Source organism: Garra rufa, chromosome 8 (assembly GCF_049309525.1).
Source record: "Garra rufa chromosome 8, GarRuf1.0, whole genome shotgun sequence".
NCBI lineage: Eukaryota > Metazoa > Chordata > Actinopteri > Cypriniformes > Cyprinidae > Garra > Garra rufa.
In genome coordinates, this window is record NC_133368.1 from 22845792 (window position 1) to 22869072 (window position 23281).

The window sequence follows — 23281 nt, forward strand, 5'->3', positions numbered from 1 at the left end:
ATCCTTGATTTTATCTAAGAACTTTTCTGATTTGATCGTAAGAGCGATTCAGAGAACACGAACGTACCACGAAATCCATGCGTACGCCAGTCATTCGGTTATAAATCACAAATGATCGTGGAATTGTGTGCAGCTGAATGTTCCGCCGTCGAAACGCCCCTGCTTAATTAATTAACATATAAAATGAGCTCATTCCTAAAGCAAAAACTCTGTGACAATGGCAAGTAAAAAGGAGCGCAAGAAATCAAATTATAGTGAGGCTGAACTATCTGCAATACCAGGCATTACCACAAGGAAACGGTCGTACGCCAAGCTGGAGTCTGACGTGGAGATAAGTACTTTTCCACGTCAAAGACGGTTTTTATAAATCTGTACTTTGACGTGGATTTGATCGTACGAACACTCTAAGATCAAATCAGTGCGTAAGAAAGTTTTATAAATGAGGCCCCAGGAGCGGTTCATCTGTTTCTCTTTTTAGTTCTTCAGCCATGTTTACCCGACATTGTCAGTACTACTACTGGCTTAGCTCACTAGTTATGATATTAACTCAAATAAATGAAAAGGTATGATTTTTTAATTGTGTGAATTTCGCGTAAAAAATAAGTGCTTTTTGAAAAAAAAAATTAAACACTTATTTCATAGATACATTGTCTTTCAATAATACAAGCACTTTTCAAGTATTTTTCCAGGCCTTAAATATCAAGTCAAATTTAAGTATTTAAAGCATTTTAAGCACCTTGTACAAACCCTGGAAAATTTTGGTCAGGGGTAGATAATTATCTTTATTTTGTGTTTGGAAGATGAATGAAAGTCAAGTTTGGATCGCAAAAGAGTAAGCAAATTACAGAAATTTCATTTTTAAGTGAACTGCTCCTTAAAGATATATTTTAAACCTTTGTTTTGGGTCAATTTGGAAACAAACCCTTCAAGTCAATGACAGGAAACAGGTTGATTGCAGAAGCGTGGTGTGCTTTATTAGCTACTGATTCAAGGTATACATCTTCCTCTAACGCCACACCTACAGAATCAAAGAAACAAAACACACATGCAAATAGTGGCCAGCCTTCAGCAAGGGAGGGAGGAGGCTTGTTTTGAACATCAATCCATTTTCACTTTGAGGAACTGATGGCCTGTCCTCAACATTTTCTAAGTTTTTTCTTTTTCATTTTCATTTTGGCAACATTAGTGCCTCTGTTCGGTTCTTATAAAACGCTGAATTTCCGATTTTCCTTTTCAAGTAAAAAGTGAACCATGAGCCCATCTCTCGTTCTGCAAACGTTAAAACTTTCAGGATGGCCTTTTTTGAATGTAGTGATTGCAATATACAAAAATAATGGGCTCTAGTTACTTAACTGCTAGAATAGAACAACAAAGATAAATACAATTGTCTGTGACTTAAATAGGTATGTATAGTGTCAGTTTCTCATGCCACAACCACAATAGACTTTGTGACATGGGCACAAACGAAATTTCCTAACAGTAATGAGGACAAACAGTAGCTTAACTACTTTGACTAACAATGGTACACATAAAATAGTTTTTTTCTGTCTTGAGTGGATATCAAACTCCCTCAACCACAGGGAGTTTGAGAGGGCAGTAGTTGTTTTAGATGGCTTCCACGTAGTTGGCAGGGAGCATACCAGTCTTTCCGGTACGCTGCACGGTGCCATACATCCAACCCTCATCGATGGACTGCACGTTCACAATGACGTCGCCGTCCTTGAAGGACACTTCATCATTGTCGGCAGCAGCGTAGTCATACATGGCACGGACAGTTTTCTGTTGAAGACAAAGGGGAGAGTATTAAACAACCATTACATCAAATGAACAGTGAATATGCTGTTACTATATTGTATGCAGAATATATGAATGCACATATAATACTACTTTGATTTTGAAACTGCCAGTGCTCTCTCGGTACTTACTCCAGTGGTTGAGGGATGTGAGGGGACAGAAGAAACGGTGGTCTGTTGTGTTGCCACAGAGGAGGATCTCTGCTGAACTTCAACAGTCTTGGTCTGTGTGTAACCTAATTCATAACACAAAAATAAAACAATGCAAATATTACAAAATATGACTAACAATTGTGCAAGTCACTTGTTTTTCTAAAGTAAAACTGTCCACTGTTTTGACTTTATGTCAAAATAAGACTTGAAATAGCCTGAAAGGAGTTATAGGATATAGGAGTTTTTAGTGAGGAATCAGCTTGGTGAAATTTAAAACTAATCTCTGTCTCTGTGACCAATATTTAAATATTTAAAAAAAAAAATTCACAAGTGGTTAGAAGTTAACTATTAAAAAGAATAGCTGAAAAGAAGTTCACAAATAAAATATATTGTTTAAATTGTTATTATTTTAGAATAAATGTAAAATGCTTATAAACACTAACTTGATAAGATTCTTTCTTGGCTTTAATAAATAGAATATTGATTACATTGTTGAATGTCAAAAGTATAAAATAGATTTTTTTTTCTGCTAGTGTAAGTAATGTTTATTTAACCCAAAAATGTGACTGGTACATAATTTATATATATATATATATATATATATATATATATATATATATATATATATATATATAAATATATAAATATAAATATATAAAAAAAAATGTAAATTGTGTCCTAATTTTTTTTAAATGTCAGTTTTATTACGAAACAAATGATAAATGTGCTCTTTATACTATACTATAGCAAGAAACAAATGTCTCATTGTAAGCAGAAAGATGACTGATTCACATGCTGCTTAAACTGGAGCGAATACAGATGTCATGCCACATTAAAGAGCGTGAAAAACACATTATTGTAATAGACATACTGTATAAAACTGACAGATTTTGAAAACTGAGACTTTGAATATCTCCCAGTGCTCCCAATCTGAACCATTTACATGCGCAATAGGCTAGAATATACTCTCAAAATATTATAACTTCTAATCTAATCTCGTAATAGCTACGAATTAATTCTCGTAATTTTGACTTTATTCTCAAAACATTTCCACTTCATTCTCAAAACACTTTGACTTTATTCTCGTAATTTTGACTTTATTCGCAAAACATTTAGTCTTTATTCTCATAATTTTGACTTTATTCTTGAAATATTTTGACTGTTTCCTTGTAATTTTGTCTGTATTCTCGAAATATTTTGAATTTATTCTCAAAATATTTCGACTTTATTCACGTAATTTTGACGTTGTTTTCTAAATATTTTGACTTTCTTCACTTAATATTTCTACTTTGTTTTCATAATTTTTACTTTAAAACTGAAATATTTCGACATTGAAGTCAAAATTCTGAAAATATTCTGGAAATATTTTGACTTTATTGTAATTTCGTCTGTATTCTCAAAGTATTTTAAATTTATTCTTGAAATATTTTGACTTTATTCACGTAATTTAAATTTTATTCACATAATTTCAATTTAATTTTTGAAATATTTTGACTTTATTCACATAAAATTTCTACTTCATTGTCCAAATATTTCAGTTTTATTCTCGAAATATTTTGACTGTTTTCTTGTAATTTCGTCTGTATTCTCAAAATATTTTGAATTTATTCTCAAAATATTTAGACTTTATTCACGTAATTTTGACGTTATTTTCCAAATATTTTGACTTTCTTCACTTAATATTTATTATTATTATTATATTTATTTTTAACTTTGTTTTCGTAATTTTCTACTTTAAAACTGAAATATTTCGACAATGAAGTCAAAATTCTGAGAATATTCTCAAAATATTTGAACTTTATTCTTGTAATTTTATCTGTATTCTCTAAATATTTTAAATTTATTCTTGAAATATTTTGACTTAATTCACATAATTTCAATTTTATTCACATAAACTTTTTTTCGAAATATTTTGACTTTATTCACGTAATATTTCTTCTTTATTCTCGTAATTTCGACTATATTCACGTAATTTGAACTTCATTGACGAAATATTTCAGTTTTATTCTTAAAATATTTTGACTGTTTTCTTGTAATTTCGTCTGTATTCTCAAAATATTTAGAATTTATTCTCAAAATATTTCAACTTTATTCATGTAATTTTGTAGCCTGGAAAAATCCAGACCCTAATCTATTAAGATTAAGGGTCTGGGATCGAGCAATGAAAACTGCCTAACTCGAGGGGCGGCACCAAGCATGCATTTGAAACTCTAACTGCACGCAATTGGATAACGCCACGACCAATCACAACAATACACACTTAGCTACCAGCAGAGCTAAATGATGTTTCATTAACAAAGTTCGGGAGAAGCGCGTCAGATACTTAGCGTAAACATCACAAGTCAATCAGCGCCATAGGTTTAAATACAGCTGACTCACCTCAATTCACTCGATGGTTTATCAGTAAACCTCCACCACCCCATCTCATCACTCTCAGTTCTCGCTACTCCTATTGGGGGGTAACGTACTCTGGGTTCGGGCCACTCCCGAGCTCGGAGCCCTTCACCGGACAGCACGCCAAACATGCACTACTATTCTCCGGCTAATTATATGTAAGCGTGAACTCGTGAACTGATAGATTAAACTCTTGCCGTATCCAGTCGGCAAAACAGCAAAAACGTCCTTCTTGCAAAGGAACGATTCGAGTTTTCGGTTTTCTGTTCCTCTTTTATATGGAAAGCCAAGACTAACTCATTCATTGTAGCGGCCAAAGCCGTTTCAAACAACTTGTTGTTCATCTGTAGCGACAGCGATCTTTCAAAGTTTACTACATGATTCCGGACGTCGCAGTGCTGTCATCATCAGCTTAGCTCGCCTCTGGCCCGCCTACATCAGATACACCGATTTGATTGGTTCCCACAATTGCTTACGTATTGCAGTAACCTGCATCATTGCTCGATGCCAGAGTGTCTTGCAGAGACAATTCAAATTTTGCTTTTATTCACGTAATTTTGACGTTATTTTCTAAATATTTTGACTTTCTTCACTTAATATTTCTACTTTGTTTTCGTAATTTTTTACTTTAAAACTGAAATATTTCGACAATGAAGTCAAAATTCTGAGAATATTCTCAAAATATTTGAACTTTATTCTTGTAATTTCGTCTGTATTCTCGAAATATTTTAAATTTATTCTTGAAATATTTCGACTTTGTTCACGTAATTTCAATTTTATTCACATAATTTCAACTTTATTTTCGAAATATTTAGACTTTATTCACGTAATATTTCTACTTTATTCTCGTAATTTTATTCTCAGAATATTTCAGTTTTATTCTCGAAATATTTAGACTTTATTCACGTAATTTCGATTTTATTTTCAAAATATTTTTACTTTATTCACTTAATATTTCTACTTTATTTTCCCTAAATATTTGTACTTTATTCTTAAAATATTTGGACTTTATTCACGTAATTTACAAAACACATTTACATACATTGACATGTATTCAGAAAATAAATTGCCAATGCCTACCAAACCAAACCTAGTATCAAGACAAATCAGCTTTTTAAACATGTACCATGTAAAGCGGAGACACCAAATCCATTGCTGTAGAGGGAAGCGTGGTGGTCCACGTTCTCAGACACCTCAGATTTCTCATCTCCCACACCACTCATTGCGCTGGTGGAACGGGAGTGCTCCTTACTGCGGCGCTGGGCTTGGACTAAACATTTGGACAAACATGTCAACGTTACCTCCTCTTTAACAGACTGTCTTCAATCAAGAAGTGGCAGGTGAATATACATCCACAGTATATGGTGTAAGTAATAATGTACAAACAGCAGGTCATTATACAGTTTGGCAGTCATTAAACAAATGACCTGAGCGCAGATTAAATACAAATGGCACAACTAATGAGGCCTTTTTAGTTTAGCTACAGCAGAGGAGTGGCCTACCTGACATCATGTGAAGACTTCTGGACTGGATGTTATCTTCGGCAGGGTCATAGTCAAAGACAGAGCCAGGGTTTGTGCGCCACACACGCAGGTCTTTGAGAAAAATGAAACCCAGTTTTATTGAATGTCTCTATTCAAAACACAGTTTTTGTGGATATTTATATATCAGTCTTTATATATCAGTCTTTACATATCGTAAGTGTCATGCTTTTCTATATTTACAATAAAAGAAATCTGTTTCTACATTCAAGTGTGTTTAGTGTGTATAGGACACAGTATGTGTCAGCTGACCAGTGGTGGTCTCCTGATCGTGCTCTTCTGCACGTCTCCTCTCCATCTCCACCACACGTCTCTGGATGCCGCGGTAGCTGATGTCACTGAAGTCCTGGGTGTTTCTCTTCACACGCTCAGTGACAGGGTCAGAGATGGTGGGGGTGAAGCTGCCCTTACTCTTCTCAAAGTCCTGGTGGTATCTGACCTGAAAGCACCAACAGACAGCAAAACATGAGACAGGAGACACAAAGAAACTGCTGCAGTTACTAGTACTAGACTTGATTTTGTCCACTGGGAATTGACTTGGTAATGTTTGCTATCTGCTATACTCTCATGAGAGTGACAGGTTGCTGGAGAGGTGAGAATATTGTTCCACTCTCATGCTGTTCTAAAACCTGCACCCCCCATAGCACAAAATATGTATAAAATGATTTGTTTTTGTTTTTTTTAAATAATCTTTCATCGTGAGAGAATATATGTTGTTACAAAGGCAAGAAGAAGTTGATGTTTTGGATTAATAATTAGAGAGCACATAAGTTTAAACTCTGCAATATTCCATAAAAATAAAGAAGTGTCAAGTTTGATTTCATAAGACTTCTGTCCAGAAAATCACATTGTGTATGATGGGCACAGACTCAGACTACAATTTTATCCAAAAGATCAAACATTGATATTTTAAAGTTATTTTAGAACATATGTTGTTTTCGTTTGTCATGAGGCTCATGTTTCTAAGTGAGTTAGTTGTGTTCAGAATGACTTGAAAGAATGACTCTGGTGGTTTTTGATCTTCAGTTGTCAAAAGGGAACTCTGGGTATTAAGACTTTTACAAAATCTAGTTTTACAGATATTTGCAACTATGTGGGGTGCCATTATTTCGATGAGGTGAAATGGTTGCATTCGGTGAGCTACCTGCACCTCCTGTTGCTATTTTTACCACTACACAACTCGAAAAATAAAATACTGATATGATGCCACATTGAGCGGCTTTTGGTTGTAATTTTCAGTTGAAAGGAAACAAGAGAAGCGATGTAAGCCTTTTCTAGTAAGTGCTTTTACTAGCGATAAGAAGAGGAGAAAAGAATGGGAAGATGTCTGTGGACGAATAAAACTTCTTAAAGATCAGCGTCTTTGTTCTCTCCACTTTAGTCCTGATGCCTTTGACACTTTTAGTAGACCACAGCTACTGAAAGAGCTTACAAGCAGAGACAAAAAATGGTAGATGCCATCCTGGCAGGATGTAAACATGCCGACACTTGTCATGACGCTGCAGCCACTGAAGGAGTTTCTCAGCGTAGTTTTCACTTGATATCCAGGGGCATTCAGACTCCTTATGGGGAAAATAGATAGATCGGCATTTGGTTTTTATATCCATCGCCACCTGTAAGCTCTTTCAGTAGTTGTGTTGCGGTTAATATAGCAACAGGTATTGCATCCCCCATAGTCCAAAATATGCACATGTGGAACGATGTGGATTTTTAAAATAATGTAAATCTTTCATGGGTTTTCTACTACATATTTCAGTAAGAAACATCATTCACATTATATTAAGCCATACAAGTCTTAATACCCAGGGTTTCATTCAAGTGTATGATGCTCAGCTTTTTTTTGTAACCATTTAAAAAGTCAAGTTTTAAGTTAAGCCTAGTCCTAGACTAAAATGTAAGCCTGAGCTGATTTAACTTAAAAAAAACTTGCACTGACTGATCTTAAAATATATGCCTTTGGTTTGTCTCAACATACACACCAGTAATGTTTTTTTTCTAAGACACATTTATAAAAATTACTTAAATGTCCTTATTGAACTATGGCCTAATCTTGTCTTAGTCTAAGCTCTGTCTGTGAAAGTAGGCCATAGTGTTCTCTAAAAGTTCAGCATTTAAAAGCTGTACATTGTTTTTCAGTCTTTTGATGCAGAGCATAAGATCTTTAAAATGCTGTCACTGAAGTCATACTATAGGTGGCTAATTAGCTAATTAGTTGAAATTACTTGCAAGGTTTTGTGAAATAAATAAATAAAAACATTAATTAAAATATATGGTTTCAGTATCAGTTGCTAATTATTAGCCTACATCTACATAAAAACCAAGGAAAACAGGATTTTGTCACATGGGCTAGATGAGAGTTACACATATTGTTATAAATGATGGATCTGATGCAGTGACTTATTCTTGGGGATCACAAGAAGAACTAGTATAAAACAGATGGAGGATAAAAGGGTTTCTTAGATGATGGAGAGACGTAGAACAGGGAATGTTTTAAGGGTGGGATAGAGGGTCACACCACGGTGTACCGTGCTAATATTTTGCTGATTGCGTTTAACTCTCTCCATCTCTGGGGTGTCTGTAATTGCTGTTCCTATCCCCAAATCTTCCTTGTATTGGACCTTTAAACATGTTGAGGCAATAGGGCAAAAAAGGTAAACATGTTAATAATCTTTGAATATTAACATGTAAACACAAGACAAAACTTTGTTGAAATAAAACACAAAACACCAGAAAACAAAAGTGAAGAAAATGTAAAACATAAAGGAAAAAGAACATCTTTTCTTTATCTTGATCTTTAGCAAGAATGTGGTAGAGTAATTATATATGGTATATATATATATATGGTTCTCAAGCAGAGACAAAAACCAGTAGATGCCATCCTGACACGATGTGAACATGCCAACACTTGTCATGACGCTGCAGCCACTAAAGGAGTTTCTCAGCTTAGTTTCACTTGATATCCAGGGGCATTTAGACTCCTTATGGGACATTTTCTAAGACACATTTATAAAAATTACTATCTTGTCTTAGTCTAAGCTCTGTCTGTGAAAGTAGGCCATAGTGTTCTAAAACTTCAGCATTTAAAAGTTGTACAATGTTTTTCAGTCTTTTGTTGCAGAGCATAAGATCTTTAAGATGCTGTCACTCAACTCATACTATACATCCATACTGCTAAACTAATTATGAATATTAATTTGATGACAATTCTGATTATTATTTATTTTTTTACATAAAAATTCAGGTTTTTTTTTCGTTCTTCAAGACCACTGTCAATAGATAGTCATACAACCTCACTTGTATGATTTTGTATGATTTGTCTAGACCACAGTGGCAGGTAGGTTTAGGGATGGGGTTGGGGGTAGGTCATTCGTACAAATTCATACAAATTTGGAGAACTCGTAAAATATGTACAATTTAGCAAAAAATTTTAAATATTTTACGAGGTGGCTAATTAGCTAATTAGTTGAAACTACATATTACTTGCAAGGTTTTGTAAAATAAATAAAAACAATAATTAAAATATATGTTTTCAGTATCAGTTGCTAATTATTAGACTTCTACTACTAATCAAGGAAAACAGGATTTTCTCACAAGAGCTAGATGAGAGTTAAAAATATTGTTATTAATGATGGATCTGATGCGGTGAGTTGTTTCTAGTTATCACTAGACTAGAGGGACTAGTATAATAGATGGAGGCTAAAAGGCTTTCTTAGATGATGGGGAACGAGGGAGACAAGGAACAGGGAATGTTTTAAGGGTGGGATAGAGGGTCACACCACGATGTACCGTGCTAATATTTTGCTGATTGCGTTTAACTCTCTCCATCTCTGGGGTGTCTGTAATTGCTGTTCCTATCCCCAAATCTTCCTTGTATTGTACCTTTAAGCATTTTGAGGCAATAGGGCAAAAAAGGTAAACGTGTTAATAATCTTTGAATATTAACATGTAAACACAAGACAAAACTTTGTTGAAATAAAACACCAAATTGAAGAAAATGTAAAGCATAGGAAAAAGAACATCTTTTCTTTATCTTGATTTTTAGCAAGAAAAAATGTGGTAGAGTAATTATATATGGCATGAGATATGAACACTATAATTCAAATGTTTGGAGTCTGGTAACGGTTTTCTAATACTTTCAGCAGGAATGCATTAAATTGAAATTGGTTACAGCAAGGACATTTATAATGCTATAAAAGATTTAATTTCAAATGAATGCTATTTCTTTGAACTTTCTATTCATTAAAAAAAAAAACAGAAAAATATATTGCAATTAACTCCCATATAATTTTTGCATGGTAATGGATACACTGTAAAAAATTTGCTGTAGTTCTGCAGCTGGTTGCCAGTAACTTACTGTAGATTTTTAATTTATGTTATTTACTGGCAACAGTTTGTTCAAAGTTAAATGAACATTAAACATTAACAAGTCTTTGTCTTTACAGAATAAAACTATAAAATAACAACCTACTGCAAAGCATTCTGGGAACCAGAAACCTTCATCAACCTTTTTCTGTTTTTTTTCTTCAGATTTTGGTTCCCAGAATGCTTTGCATGAGGCTGTTATTTTAGTTTTATTCTGTAAAGATAAATACTTGTTAATGTTTAAAGTTCAATTAACTTTGAACAAACTGTTGCCAGTAAATAGCATAAATTTAAATCTACAGTAAGTTACTGGCAACCAGCTGCCAGTAATACTGTAATTTCTACAGATTTTGTTTACAGTGTATGACAATGTTAATGTATTTGGTCTTGCTTGAATAGATCTATGCTGCTGCTGTTGATTATTGCTGTTGTTGTAGATTATCGCTGCCACTGCAAAGCAAAGCAAGTACAGGAACTTGCTACTGCCAATGCATACGCTGATTTGATGCTGTGAGTATTTAAGACATACTGCTGCTGAACAAGTACAGTAGCATATATAATAACCCATCACAGATCTATACAAGTGGAGAATTTTTGTTCTTCAAGACTACTGTCAGTAGATAATATTGCATAATTTGCGCAATTTTTGGTAACATTTGGTAACATTTTTTGGTAGCATTCAATTCCCAAGCGTTTTTGAATGCAACAGGTTGACCTTAATATAAAACAGAAAAATCAGTTCTTGCAATATATTAATAAAGCTCAAGATTTTAAAGTCATCTTACTCCAGAGATGATACGCTGGGTTTCTTTAACACGTCTCATCTCAGGGGTGTCCAGCACAAAGGCGGCCTTGCCCTGCACCTGCTTACGGAAGCTGTCTGAGTACAGAACCTGGATAAAAGACACCACAGCACATATATATATATATATATATTAGAAACCATATCATTCTTGGTCATTATCATGTATCAAAACCCTGTGGAAGACACGCCGGGAAATCAGAACATTAGACAGAGAAAGCACATGAATACAACATCCATCAGCACAACCCTGGGTGTTATTGTGATTTCAGACAGATGAATTAGAAGGTTCCTTTAGAGGGCTGGATTAAAAGTAGATGGGTCCCGGGATAAAGGTTTGTAGTGGTGAAGATGATCAGTTACAGCATTAAATTCAGCATTTGGAAGAGTATAGTTAATATTATTAGCCTCCTAAGTGAAATGAAGGTATTAGAGCGGTTACATTTACACGTGACACACACACACACACACACACACTAATTTCCTATGGCTGTGAGTACCGAGCTAATCTGCAATTGGTTCCGTTTGACCCGCTCCATCTCTGGAGTAAACACCACAGGCGTTCCCTTCGCAGACAGGTCCTTATACAAAACCTAGAGTAGAAAAGAACAGCGCCCCCAGAGGCCAGTCAGACACGAAACACAATGACAGACACAGGGGTTTTTGGAGAGCACAGTCACATCAAACATCACACACAACACACAATGAGCTTATATCCCAGATTTAGAAATAGGAACCTGGTTGGGAAGGGGAAAAGACAAATGAAGGATACAAGAGCTCATCTGGTGTTGGATTAGAAACACTGGCTGGAGTTGAATAATCCTGTAAGTTTGAACTCACAGCAGAAAGGGGACCTAACTAGGGTGGAGTATGATGTGGTCAATTCCATTAGATGAAATGGGGTTACGGCATTCCATTTCATACGCTTCAATTGTTTTGCATCAATCATAGGATTGTATAAGTTGGAAATGAAGTTGTATACTGGAAGTGTTAATGGGATCAGAGCCACTCTCAAGTAAACCCTGTGGAGCTTCCACTACCGAGCTGATGTGCTTCTGATTCTCTTTGACCCGCTTCATCTCGGGGAGGTCCGGTATGGCTGTGCCTTGACCCAGCGAATTCTTGTATTTTATCTACCCAAGGATTAATTTCAACATATCAAATAAACAAGACATGAACCAAAACAGCAAAAGAAAGAACATCCACAAAGATGACATATACAACAATATTAGCTCTGTTCCAAACCCTTACAGTAGCTGCCTACAAAGGCTGCTGCTTTCTAAAGTTTTATTATAAGTGGCCATACAATTGTGGTCAAAAGTTTACATACACCTTGCAGAATCTGCAAAATGTTAATTATTTTACCAAAATAAGAGGGATCATACAAAATGAATTATATTTTTTATTTAGTACTGATCTGAATAAGATATTTTACATAAAAGATGTTTACATATAGTCCACAAGAGAAAATAATAGTTGAATTTATAAACATGACGCTGTTTACAAAGTTTACATATGCTTGATTTTTAATGTGTTGTTATCTGATTGATCCAGCTGCATTTTTTAGTGATTCTTTGGTTTTTCAGCATTTTTGTTTGTTTGAACCCTTTTCAACAATGACTATGATTTTGAGATCTATCTTTTCACACTGAGGGACTCATGTGCAACTATTACAGAAGGATGCTCACTGATGCTTCAGAAGGAAAAACAATGCATTAATATCCAGGGGTGTAAATTTTTGAACAGCATTAACTTTTTCATTATTTTTATTTTTCATTTAGTACTGCTCTTTAGAAGCTACAGAAGATACTTACATGTTTCCCAGAAAACAAAATAAGTCAAATTTACCCTGATCTTTAAATTCAAGTTTTCACCCTCCAGCTCTTAATGCATTGTGGTTCTTTCTGGAGCATTAGTGAGAGTTTGAACTTTCTGTAATAGTTGCATATGAATCCCTCAGTTGTCCTCAGTGTGATAAGATTCAAATACACAAAAGTGCTGGAAAACCAAAGAATTTGTGGGACCTGAAGAATTTTTCTGAAGAACAGCGGGCAGTTTAATTGTTCAGGACAAACAAGGGACTCAACTATCACTAAAAAAACAACAAAAAACAGCCGTGGATCATTCAGGTAACAACACAGTATTAAGAATCAAGTGTATGTAAACTTTTGAACTGGGTCATTTTTATAAATTCAACTATTATTTTCACTTGTGGACTATATGTAAACATGTTTTATGTGAAACATCTTATTCAGGTCAGTACTAAATAAAAAAAATGACATGCATTTTGTATGATCCCTCTTATTTTGGTAAAATAATTAACATTTTGCAGATTCTGCAAGGTGTATGTGAATTTTTGAACTCAACTGTAAGTGCAGTATTTGGCAGCTGCTTCATGTTCTAAACTAACAGTATTAAATTACATAAAGTTTTCATAAGAGCTTTTGGGTCAGGAGTGTGCTTATGATGCTTTAAAATGCTTCCTGCATAGGCAGCCTGCTAGATTTTGGAGCAAAGCTGTTGTGTTTGTTAAGGAATCGATAATGTTGTTGATAACACAAAATTGAAACTACCAACGCTACCTCATGACCAATTCATACATAATTTTTACGAGCTAGCTAATTCGTACGACCTCATTTGTATGATTTTCTATGATTTGTCTAGACAAATCGTAGGTAGGTTTAGGTAGGTTTAGGGGTTGGGGCAAAAATCATACAAATTTGCACAACCTCATTCGTAAAATATGTACAAATTGCCATGAGATCGGACTGAAATTAGATATTACCTACAAGGTTTTGGTAGAATAAATAAATAAAAACAATAATTAAAGTTTTTGGTTTGCTACCTAATTACTACATGAAATAATCAGTTGCTAATTATTAGCCTAAATTAAAAACCAAGGAAAACAGGATTTTGTCACATGGGCTAGATGAGAGTTACACATATTGTTATAAATTATGGATCTGATGCAGTGACTTATTCTTGGGGATCACTAGAAGAACTAGTATAAAACAGATGGAGGATAAAAGGGTTTCTTAGATGATGGAGAGACGTAGAACAGGGAATGTTTTAAGGGTGGGATAGAGGGTCAACCGCGGTGTACCGTGCTAATATTTTGCTGATTGCGTTTAACTCTCTCCATCTCTGGGGTTTTGGAAACAGTTGTTCCTACTCCCAAATCTTCCTTGTATTGGATCTTTAAGCATGTTGAAGCAATAGGGCACAAAAAGGTCAAAATGTCAATAATCTTCAAATATTAATATGTAAAAACAAAAGACAAAACTGTTGAAATAAAACACAAAACTCCTGAAAACAAGTGAAGATAATGTAATATGCAGGAAAAAGAATAAGGATCTCTAGCAAGAAAAAATGCGTTAGAGAGTATCATTTGAGTATCATATGAACACTACTGTTCAAATGTATAGAAACATTTTTTTAATGCTTCCATTCAGCAACAAAGCATTAAATTTATCAAAAGTTACAGAAAAGATTTTTAGAATGTTACAAAAGATTTGTTTCGTTGAATATTCTATTAATTAAAAAAATCTGAAAAAAATATTACAATTGAAAAAAGTTATTTTAAATTGTAATAATATTTAATATTACTGGTTTTACAGTATTTTCCACAAATGCAAACAAACGCAGTCTTAGTGAATATAAGATACCTCTTTCAAAAACATTTTAAACAGTAGTGTATGAACATAAAATAAAAATAAAATAGTGGAGGGGAATATTTGGGTTATTCAGGGATGTTTATCCTTAAAAACTGAAGAAGGGTGAAATGAGACTTAAAAAACCATTGAAGAATGAGAGTATTAATTTGTCTTCTTCAAAGAGAAAAAACACTACCGAGCTGATGTTCTTCTGAGTTTCCCGTGCACGCTTCACTTCAGGAAGGTCGGGTATAGATATGCCTTGACTTAGTGAATCCCTGTATTTAATCTAATACACATTTCAGTGCATTAGGAGCATGGAACAGTTGACAAGATAATATAAATGACAAATATGCAGAAGATTAGGAAGAGGTTGAAGGTTTTAAACAGTGCAACACTAGTCAAGTCTGGGGACCAGTGTCAAATGAAGATGGATAAATGTATAGGCCATGTTATTTTTATGTTATTTAAAATGATGAGAGGAGGTGGCTATTTATTTTAAACTAAGCGAAATTACAATTTGATATTAGATGGTATATATTAACATGAATGTTTGCGTTTGATATTAAATTTCTTAGGGTGCTGATAGAATTTTGATTAAAATCAGGAGGCATTTTGGGGTCACTCCAACAGGAAGCAGGGTGAATGATGGGGTCACACCGCAGTGTACCGTGCTAATAGCCTCCTGATTGCGTTTAACCCTCTCCATGTCAGGGGTTTTAGAAATGGCTGTTCCTTGCCCAGGCTCCTCTTTGTACTGGATCTTTGGGATTGTACAAGCATAAGGAGGCATTAACATTTGTTTTTGTTATCTCTTGGGATAAGTAGTTTTCATTTGTTTTGTCTGGGGGTGCTTCAGAATGTGCCCTTGCAACATAAAAACAGACTAAACATTTGAGAAAAGATAAACAAACAGAGAAACAAAAACATTTCAAACACACATAATTGAAGACAGATACAAACCAGCAATACAAGATGTAAAACATGTAAATATTAAGTTTGTAAAATGGTTAGAGATATCGTTTAGGATGAAGAAAGGTCAACAGCGTCAAATTTGATGATTACCGTTAGTGGCTTTGCTAGTTTATGACTACAAGTTAATTGACTATATTAGACTAAAGTCTGTTTAGGATATCTACTTTTGCATGATGTAAAAAAAAGAGTTAACAAGGAATGTTAACTTGTGGTTGCAGTAGAGAAAAAAAGGAAAAGGTGGTGTGAAGCAAGAAATGAGAACAGAAAAAAGGAGCAAAAAAGATTTGTGGTTAGAATGTAGTGAAAAATATATACTCAATTAGGCAGTAGGTACCGAGCTGAAATTCTTTGAATTTTCTTTAACGCGAAGCATTTCAGGAGTGTCCTTTACTGCTGAAACTTTGCCCTTACTTTTTTTAAGGTCAATCTGGTACTGAAGCTAAAAAGAAAAGAGCACAAAGGCAGTCAAAAATGACACAAAAATGCAGCAAGAGAAAACAGTGCAACCAAAAATGTTCAAAGAGAACTGCGATATAGACATCTAGTGTTACTAAGCCAACATAAGAAATGTGGAACCTGCCTACTGTCTCTCATTTGTGTTTCTCATAGACAAACAGAAAAGACAGGGACAGAAGACAACCAAAAACAAAAATCTGATTTTAGCTACGATGAATAAGCAGGAACATAATATGGACTGAACAGACATAATACGGACTGGCCCAAAGCCTTGAAGAAACACTTACAGTGCTGAAGTTCTTCTGGTTCTCACGCACTCTTTGCATCTCAGGAGTGTCCAACACAGGCACATAGTGTGACATGGTCTTTTCAGCCTCCTCCTTGTACTTTTTCTGTAGTATAAAATACAAAATTGAGTTGCTCACGAGATTACACCTAAATAATCAACAATATCTTTTATAAAACGGAAGCACAGGATAATAGCTTAAAGGATCATTTCACTCCAGAATTAAAATTTCCTTATAATTTACTCAACCCCATGTCGTTCTTTGTTCAGTTGAAGAGAAATTAAGGTTTTGGAGGAAAACATTTAAGGATTTTTCTCCATATAGTGGACTTCAATGGGGATCAACAGGTTAAGACTCCAAATTGTACTTTTAAAGCAGCTTCAAAGGGCTCTACACGATCCCATCCAAGGAATAAGGGACTTATCTAGGAAGAAATCTCATTTTCTCCTCCAACTTTAAATTGTCCGACATTGTTTTTTACCACTGATTCTTTGCACATTCCCTTTGTAAACACTGGGTTGGCTGAAGTCGAGCTAGTGCAAGACGAGCATTTGTTGTACATCTTTTTTTTTTTTTAGAAAATGACAAATCGTTAGACCATTATTCTTTGGCTGGGATCGTGTAGAGCGCTTTGAAGCTGCACTGAAACTCCAATTTGGACCTTCAATCCGCTGATCCCCATTGAAGTCAACTATATGGAGAAAAATCCTGTAAGGTTTTTCTCCCAAACCTTAATTGTTTTCAACTGAAGAAAGAAAGACATGAACATCTTGCATGACATAGGTGTGAGTAAATTATCAGGACATTTGTGACCCTGGACCACAAAACCAGTCATAAGTCAAACGGGTATATTTGTAGCAATAGCCAACAGTACACTGTATGGGTCAAAATGATAGATTTTTCTTTTATGCCAGCATCAAGTAAGTAAGTACTTCATTTTTCAAGTTTCATTTTTTAGTAATATGCATTGCTTAGAACTTAATTTGGACAACTTTAAAGGTGAATTTCTAAATATTTTTATATTTTTTTGCACCCTTAGATTCCAGATGTTCACATAGTTGTATCTCAAAAAAATATTGTCCTATCCTAACAAACCATACATCAATGGAAAGCTTATTTATTCAGCTTTTTGATGTATACATTTCAGTAAATTGAAAGTTTTGTGGTCCAGGGTCACATTTCAATTCTGGACTGAACTAATCCTTTAAAGACTAACCACTTTCTTTTACTAAGGTTAAAAAAAGCCTAAAACTTTTAAAATTGTCTAAAAATAGGTTTTTTTTAATGTTTCAACATATAGTCAGTGAACGTAATGGTGAATAGCCTTCAGAAACTGTTAGTTGTCAACCTCAAGAGGTCAAGCTGATAAAATACATAAACTGCTACTAAAACAAGTCTCTGAAAAAAGAATCTGAAATTAGTTTGAATTTGTAGTTTTTAATCACACATGCAATTAACATCAAAATGTACACATTCTATAAAAAATCCACAGCATTTCTACAAGAAGCAACCCTCATACCTGGCTAACAATGTTCCTGATCTGCTGAGCGTGGATGATGTCGGGGGTGTCAATGACTGTGGTGTATGTGGCTCTGTCATGCTCAGCATTCTGCTTGTACTTGGCCTGAAAAACCAGTTCAAAACAAATCAATGTATTGACATTTTGGTGCACTGACATTTGGAGGAATCACCTCTGAAATACTGAAATAATTGATCAGGGATCATTTGTGTACCTGACTGAGGATATCTGTGGCATTCTTCGCCCTCAAGAAGTCTGGAGTGTCATTAGCCAAAGCCAACATGCCTTTTCCCTTGATCTCTTGCTCCAATGATTTCTTGTACTCTCTCTGCAGGAATCAGGCAAACATTAGTGTGACCATTCTATGTATTTGTCTATCAGTGATCTCTATATTCACACCAAGAATCATTCCTGTGGGCTACAAAGCAGCATAAAAACGGATAAGAATGAGAGGATATTCACATCAGAGGTGTCAATGAAAAATAAAAAAATGAGGGAGGTCATTTAGAACTGAAAGACAAAATGACATTTAGTAGGAGTCTCAATGGGCTTTTCCAAACCTGGTTAGATGGCGGATCATAGGGGAACTCCATTAGCTTGATTAGTTTTCTTATTAGCAAGAGGCAAATTGACTACTTTCTGCCTGATTAGTGTGTTGAGGAGGAAGTGGCGTTGTTGACTGCAGGTAAGATAATTGAGCTGAGCTTTAGCCATCCTACCTCACACAGGATCTGAGTAGCATTCTTTGCTCTCAGTAACTCAGGAGTTTCCTCCAGCACTGTAAGCCCTTTACCCTTCACCCCTTCCTCTAGATCCCTCCTGTACTCTTTCTACAAGGCGGAGAAGAACAGAAATACTGCAGACACATAGCACACACAGACATAGACACAGTACTGGGACAGTACTGCGCTCACTGACATTTCAAGATCACCAAGCATTTGCTCTGGGTTTAAGGTCAAGTTTCACATCCAGAATATAATCAGGGTGCATGATGTCCATACATCATTAAAATAACTGAGCATAATCTACTCAGAGCAAAGGCATTGCTGAGTTTGAAAAGCAACATGATAAAGACATAAACAATGTTTATCAGAAATCTCACAGGCAAGAATATTGACAAAAAAACATGGTCTGAGAACTTGTACATGTACATTCATTTTGTAGCAGCATTCATACGATTTTGAAGCCAAACCAAGAGGTTAAAAAAAAAAGAAATTATATTTCATGTACATGCTCATGGTAATCAACATCTAAAGAGGTTATTTTGAAATAAACATTTAAATTTGGTTAAAAAATCAAAGATATATGATCATAAGAGTTTTGACAAAGTAAATAACAGGGTTCCCACACCTTTTGATCAACGAATTTCAATTACTAGTCAATCATGAGAAATCATTACAAATAATTTAAAAGAGATTGCATTATGTTGCATTATGAGCAGCGCATAACTAGTTACTATAAAAATCTAAATGACTTTTTAGAACACAATTTCTGAAAACCTGGAAATCCTGTCATGGAATTAATTTCCTAATATCTCCAGGTTTTTTTTATTATTGTGGGAACCTTGTGAAAATAAACAACAGAAAACACACACACACACACACAACCACCCAGATGTTGGAAAGGGGAAGGGAATTACTAAGAGTGTATTACAGCGGAAGGATGGTTCATGCATACTAACCATAACCCACTCGGGTGTAATGGAAACGTCAAAGACACTCATGTAAGGATTATAACGTGTATGTGGTCTTAGTATTATTACCAGGATGGAAGGAAGAGAATATAAGGGCTTCGTGTTACCTCGCTAACAATTTTCGTGGCGTGTCTGACATGTATCATGGCAGGGGTGACCTCCAACCCAGAGAGGTTCTTTCCTTTCATTGTCATCTCAAAGTCCTTCTTATACTCTTTCTATCCTCCGCAAAGATAGAAGAGTGAGAGATACATGAAGCTTCTGGAATATGCGTCCAGCATATCATGGTCCAACTGGTTCCTCAGTCGGTGACATTTTTTCAGTTCATAATGCTTTGAGCAGTGCTTTAAGTGGGCCGGTACGCGCCGGTACTCAGTACCGCCACTTCTAAATATAGCTCTTGAGAGTACCGCCACCTCTCCATGCGCCCAGAACGTGCTTTTAGCGTACCGGTACTCTCATTTGCACATCTGTTATAATCGTTTGGCTGCGCTGCCGCTTTTCAGAGCGCCCTTCACAAGCACGCTTCCTAATTCGTCCCACCGAGAGCAGAGACTACATTACCCATACACCAATGTGTTTTACAAGTGAAAAGCGCATGCGCCGCTTTTGCCGTTGTCATGTCAACAACTCAACGTGGTCCGGAGAGGGTGTGTAAAACGCGCAAACAGCTGCTCGGTTAAAATACAAAAACAATGAACACTTAATATGCTCTCCTGGCTTCAGACTCTGAGTAGTAAAAGAACAAGGTCAGAATCAGAGGACTCGCTGGCTGACACCCCACCAAGCCAGAATGATATCGCTGCAGGTCAGACGCAAGCTAATGAAAGCTGCACTAGTGCCGCAGCCGCGGACGACGGCACTTTTGGCGACGAGGACGAGAATGACACCATTTCTACCGATGACAACAGCCGCGTTAGCGAGCATGAGTGGCCAGGATGTTGGTCCCAAGCACAAGTCCGGTATTTCTCCACAAATTATAAGTGGCTGATCAGCAGAAATCAAAAGTTGGGTTGTAGTGTGTGTAGTCAAGTTTGTGCTCGCGTGGACATGCAGCAAGGGCAGAGAGTGTCGCAGGAGTGGAGTGGGTGCTTAATCTCGTCTTTTGGAAGGGACAAGGCTGCACAACAAAACTCACTACGAAAGAAAATAAAAGAGCACAGAGACTCAATTTATCACAAGAAAGCAGTTGAAATAAAAGAGAAGGCAACACAAAATACAATGCAAAAACACATTGAAGATATGAGAAAGGCTGACTACGCTTCAACTTGCAATGTGTTTAGAACAGCTTATAAGATTGGCAAGCATGGGCGTCCCTTTACAGACATGCCAATAGATGTCCAGTTGCAAGTCTTAAATGGTGTCAAGATGGGCAGAGTTTTGCACTCTAATAACTCATGTGCAAATATACTGGATCACATTGCAGCTGAAAAGAAAAAGAAGGTAGTCAATGACATAGTGATGAATGAAAGAAAATTGTGTGTGCTCATTGATGAATCCACTACAATAAGTGGAAAGTCTGTGCTTGTCGTGTGCCTGCGGTCAGCTATTTCCAGTGAAAATCCAGACACAATATTTTTTGAACTGATTGAGCTGCAGGGGACCACAGCAAAGGACATCACTGAAGCACTGTTAGGATGTCTTCATAATAATGGCTTTGACCCTCACTACCTACAGGAACATTTGTTGGCATTTGCTTGTGATGGAGCCTCAGTGATGCTTGGGAGGAAAGCAGGAGTTGCTGCGCAGCTTTGTTCCAAATTCCCTTACCTGTTTGTCTGGCATTGTTCCAATCACAGACTGGAACTGGCAGTTTGTGATGTTTTGAAGGAGGTAGGAGGAATCAACCACTTTAAAATATTTTTAGATCAGCTTTACTCCCTCTACCATGCATCACCAAAAAACCAAAGGGAGTTAACCGAGAGTGCTCACAATGTTGGACAACGTCTCCTTGTGATAGGCCGTGTTTTATCAGTGCGTTGGGTTGCTTCAAGTGAGAGAACAGTGAAAGCAGTATGGGAGAACTACCAAGCTCTGCAGGTACACTTTACAAGTGCTGCTGCTGATACCAGCAGGGACTCAAGAGAGAGAGCAAAATACAAAGGACTCAATGATGTTCTCACTACTGTTTCTTTTGTGGTCAATCTTGGCATCATGTATGACGCTCTCACAGAACTCAGTGACCTCTCAAGAATGCTCCAGAGACGGGACATGACTTTGGATCAAGCCGACAGGCAGCTGGACCGACAAATCCGGGTGTTTGAGTCAATGGTATCCACACCTGGTCCCTACACACAAACTGCCATTGAAGCTGAAAAGGAGAAAATCTTCAGAAATGTATGCCTGCATGAAAATCAGAGGGTTATAAAAATCAACCATGGCCAATTTTTCCGTAGCCTGGCTGAAAATGTTAAGTGCAGGATGACTCCAACAACTTCCTCATCTGAAAAGACAGATAGTCACCTCCTCTCAGACATCAAGGTCCTCCAGTCTGACTCCTGGCCTGCATCTCTAGATATTCAATATGGGGATGCAGCGGTCAGACGTTTATGTCAGAGATTCAGAGTTGGGGAGAGGGAAAGTGTCCTAGGATTTAGGGAGTATAAAGACCTTAAAGCTTCCAAGACACCAGCAGCCCTGAAGCCGCTTCTTACAGCTGTCCACACCATTGCAGTATCAACAAGTGAATGCGAGCGAGCTTTCAGCTCAATGAATGATACTTTGACAGATAAAAGAAACTCTCTCGACATCAAAAGGCTTTCAAATCTGATTTTCCTGAAATGCAACGGACCACCCTTGGATCGGTTTAACGCACAAACATATGTGCAGACATGGCTGGCACTAGGGAGGAGAAGTGCAGCATCCGCAAACTGCGAAGCCCAAAGTGAAAGGAAAGTGGAGCCCAAAACGTGCTGGAGCCTTTTCTAGGTAAAATGATTTGTACAGTATTTCTCATTTTTCATTTGGTGTACTGTGATTGTATTTTGCTGAATCTGCTTTTGTATATTTTTCAGGGGTAAAGAAATGAACCATCTTCAAGACTCAAGATTATGTTCTACTGTTCTATGGTTATTATGTTTGGGTTGCTTCAAGTGAGAGAACAGTGAAAGTAGTATGGGAGAACTACCAAGCTCTGCAGGTACACTTTACAAGTGCTGCTGTTGATACCAGCAGGGACTCAAGAGAGAGAGCAAAATACAAATTATTTTATAATTTATTTTATGTACATTTTGTTAAAAAAAAAATCAATACCTTTTTGCACATTTTATTTATGTTCAGTAGCTCTTTCTAGCTCAAGCAAATCCACAAACTAATAAAATGATTTATTATTTTGTATAAGGTTGTCTGTTGACTGTTGTATATAAAACCCATTCAATATAGTTGTTGTTACCTCAGGGGAGGCGGAAAAAAAATAGAGTACCGGCACCTCTTTTGGGCCACTTAAAGCACTGGCTTTGAGTATCTTGAAGTTCACGTTGTATGTACAGTGAAACTATCAAAACAGCTATTAAACTATAAACACATGACACACATAAATGCCTACCATAAATCCACAGGTCCTGGTTGGAAATTGTGGTGTCCCAATTACTTACCAGCATTACAATATTTGTATCCACATAAAGCACAGTGTTTGAATTTCACTTAGCATTTTT

At 36.1% G+C, this 23281-nt stretch overlaps 3 protein-coding genes across 3 annotated transcripts in view; 2 read left to right on the top strand and 1 right to left on the bottom strand.

Annotated features, from left to right (window-relative positions):
* dgkg (diacylglycerol kinase, gamma) overlaps positions 1-23281 on the top strand; it is a 449591-nt gene that overhangs the window by 234301 nt on the left and 192009 nt on the right. The window lies entirely within an intron of this gene.
* The window catches only part of neb (nebulin), a 76546-nt gene continuing 54213 nt past the window's right edge, over positions 949-23281 (bottom strand). Inside the window, exons 121-137 of the mRNA XM_073845899.1 lie at positions 19736-19846; positions 18655-18765; positions 18150-18263; positions 17936-18040; positions 16417-16521; positions 16008-16112; positions 15369-15461; positions 14895-14987; positions 14149-14241; positions 12086-12178; positions 11546-11638; positions 11029-11136; positions 6134-6320; positions 5843-5935; positions 5467-5610; positions 1926-2029; positions 949-1779 (exon numbers count right to left, since the gene is read on the bottom strand). Of these exons, the coding sequence (XP_073702000.1) occupies positions 1606-1779; positions 1926-2029; positions 5467-5610; positions 5843-5935; positions 6134-6320; positions 11029-11136; positions 11546-11638; positions 12086-12178; positions 14149-14241; positions 14895-14987; positions 15369-15461; positions 16008-16112; positions 16417-16521; positions 17936-18040; positions 18150-18263; positions 18655-18765; positions 19736-19846 (1926 nt within the window). The 3' untranslated portion in view covers positions 949-1605. The remainder of the gene's footprint in view (positions 1780-1925; positions 2030-5466; positions 5611-5842; positions 5936-6133; positions 6321-11028; positions 11137-11545; positions 11639-12085; positions 12179-14148; positions 14242-14894; positions 14988-15368; positions 15462-16007; positions 16113-16416; positions 16522-17935; positions 18041-18149; positions 18264-18654; positions 18766-19735; positions 19847-23281) is intronic.
* Positions 19758-22929, top strand: LOC141340813 (E3 SUMO-protein ligase KIAA1586-like). The gene is made up of 2 exons (XM_073845902.1): positions 19758-22556; positions 22643-22929. Exon 1 carries the CDS (start codon positions 20337-20339, stop codon positions 22554-22556), a length of 2220 nt encoding a protein of 739 aa, XP_073702003.1. The 5' UTR covers positions 19758-20336; the 3' UTR covers positions 22643-22929.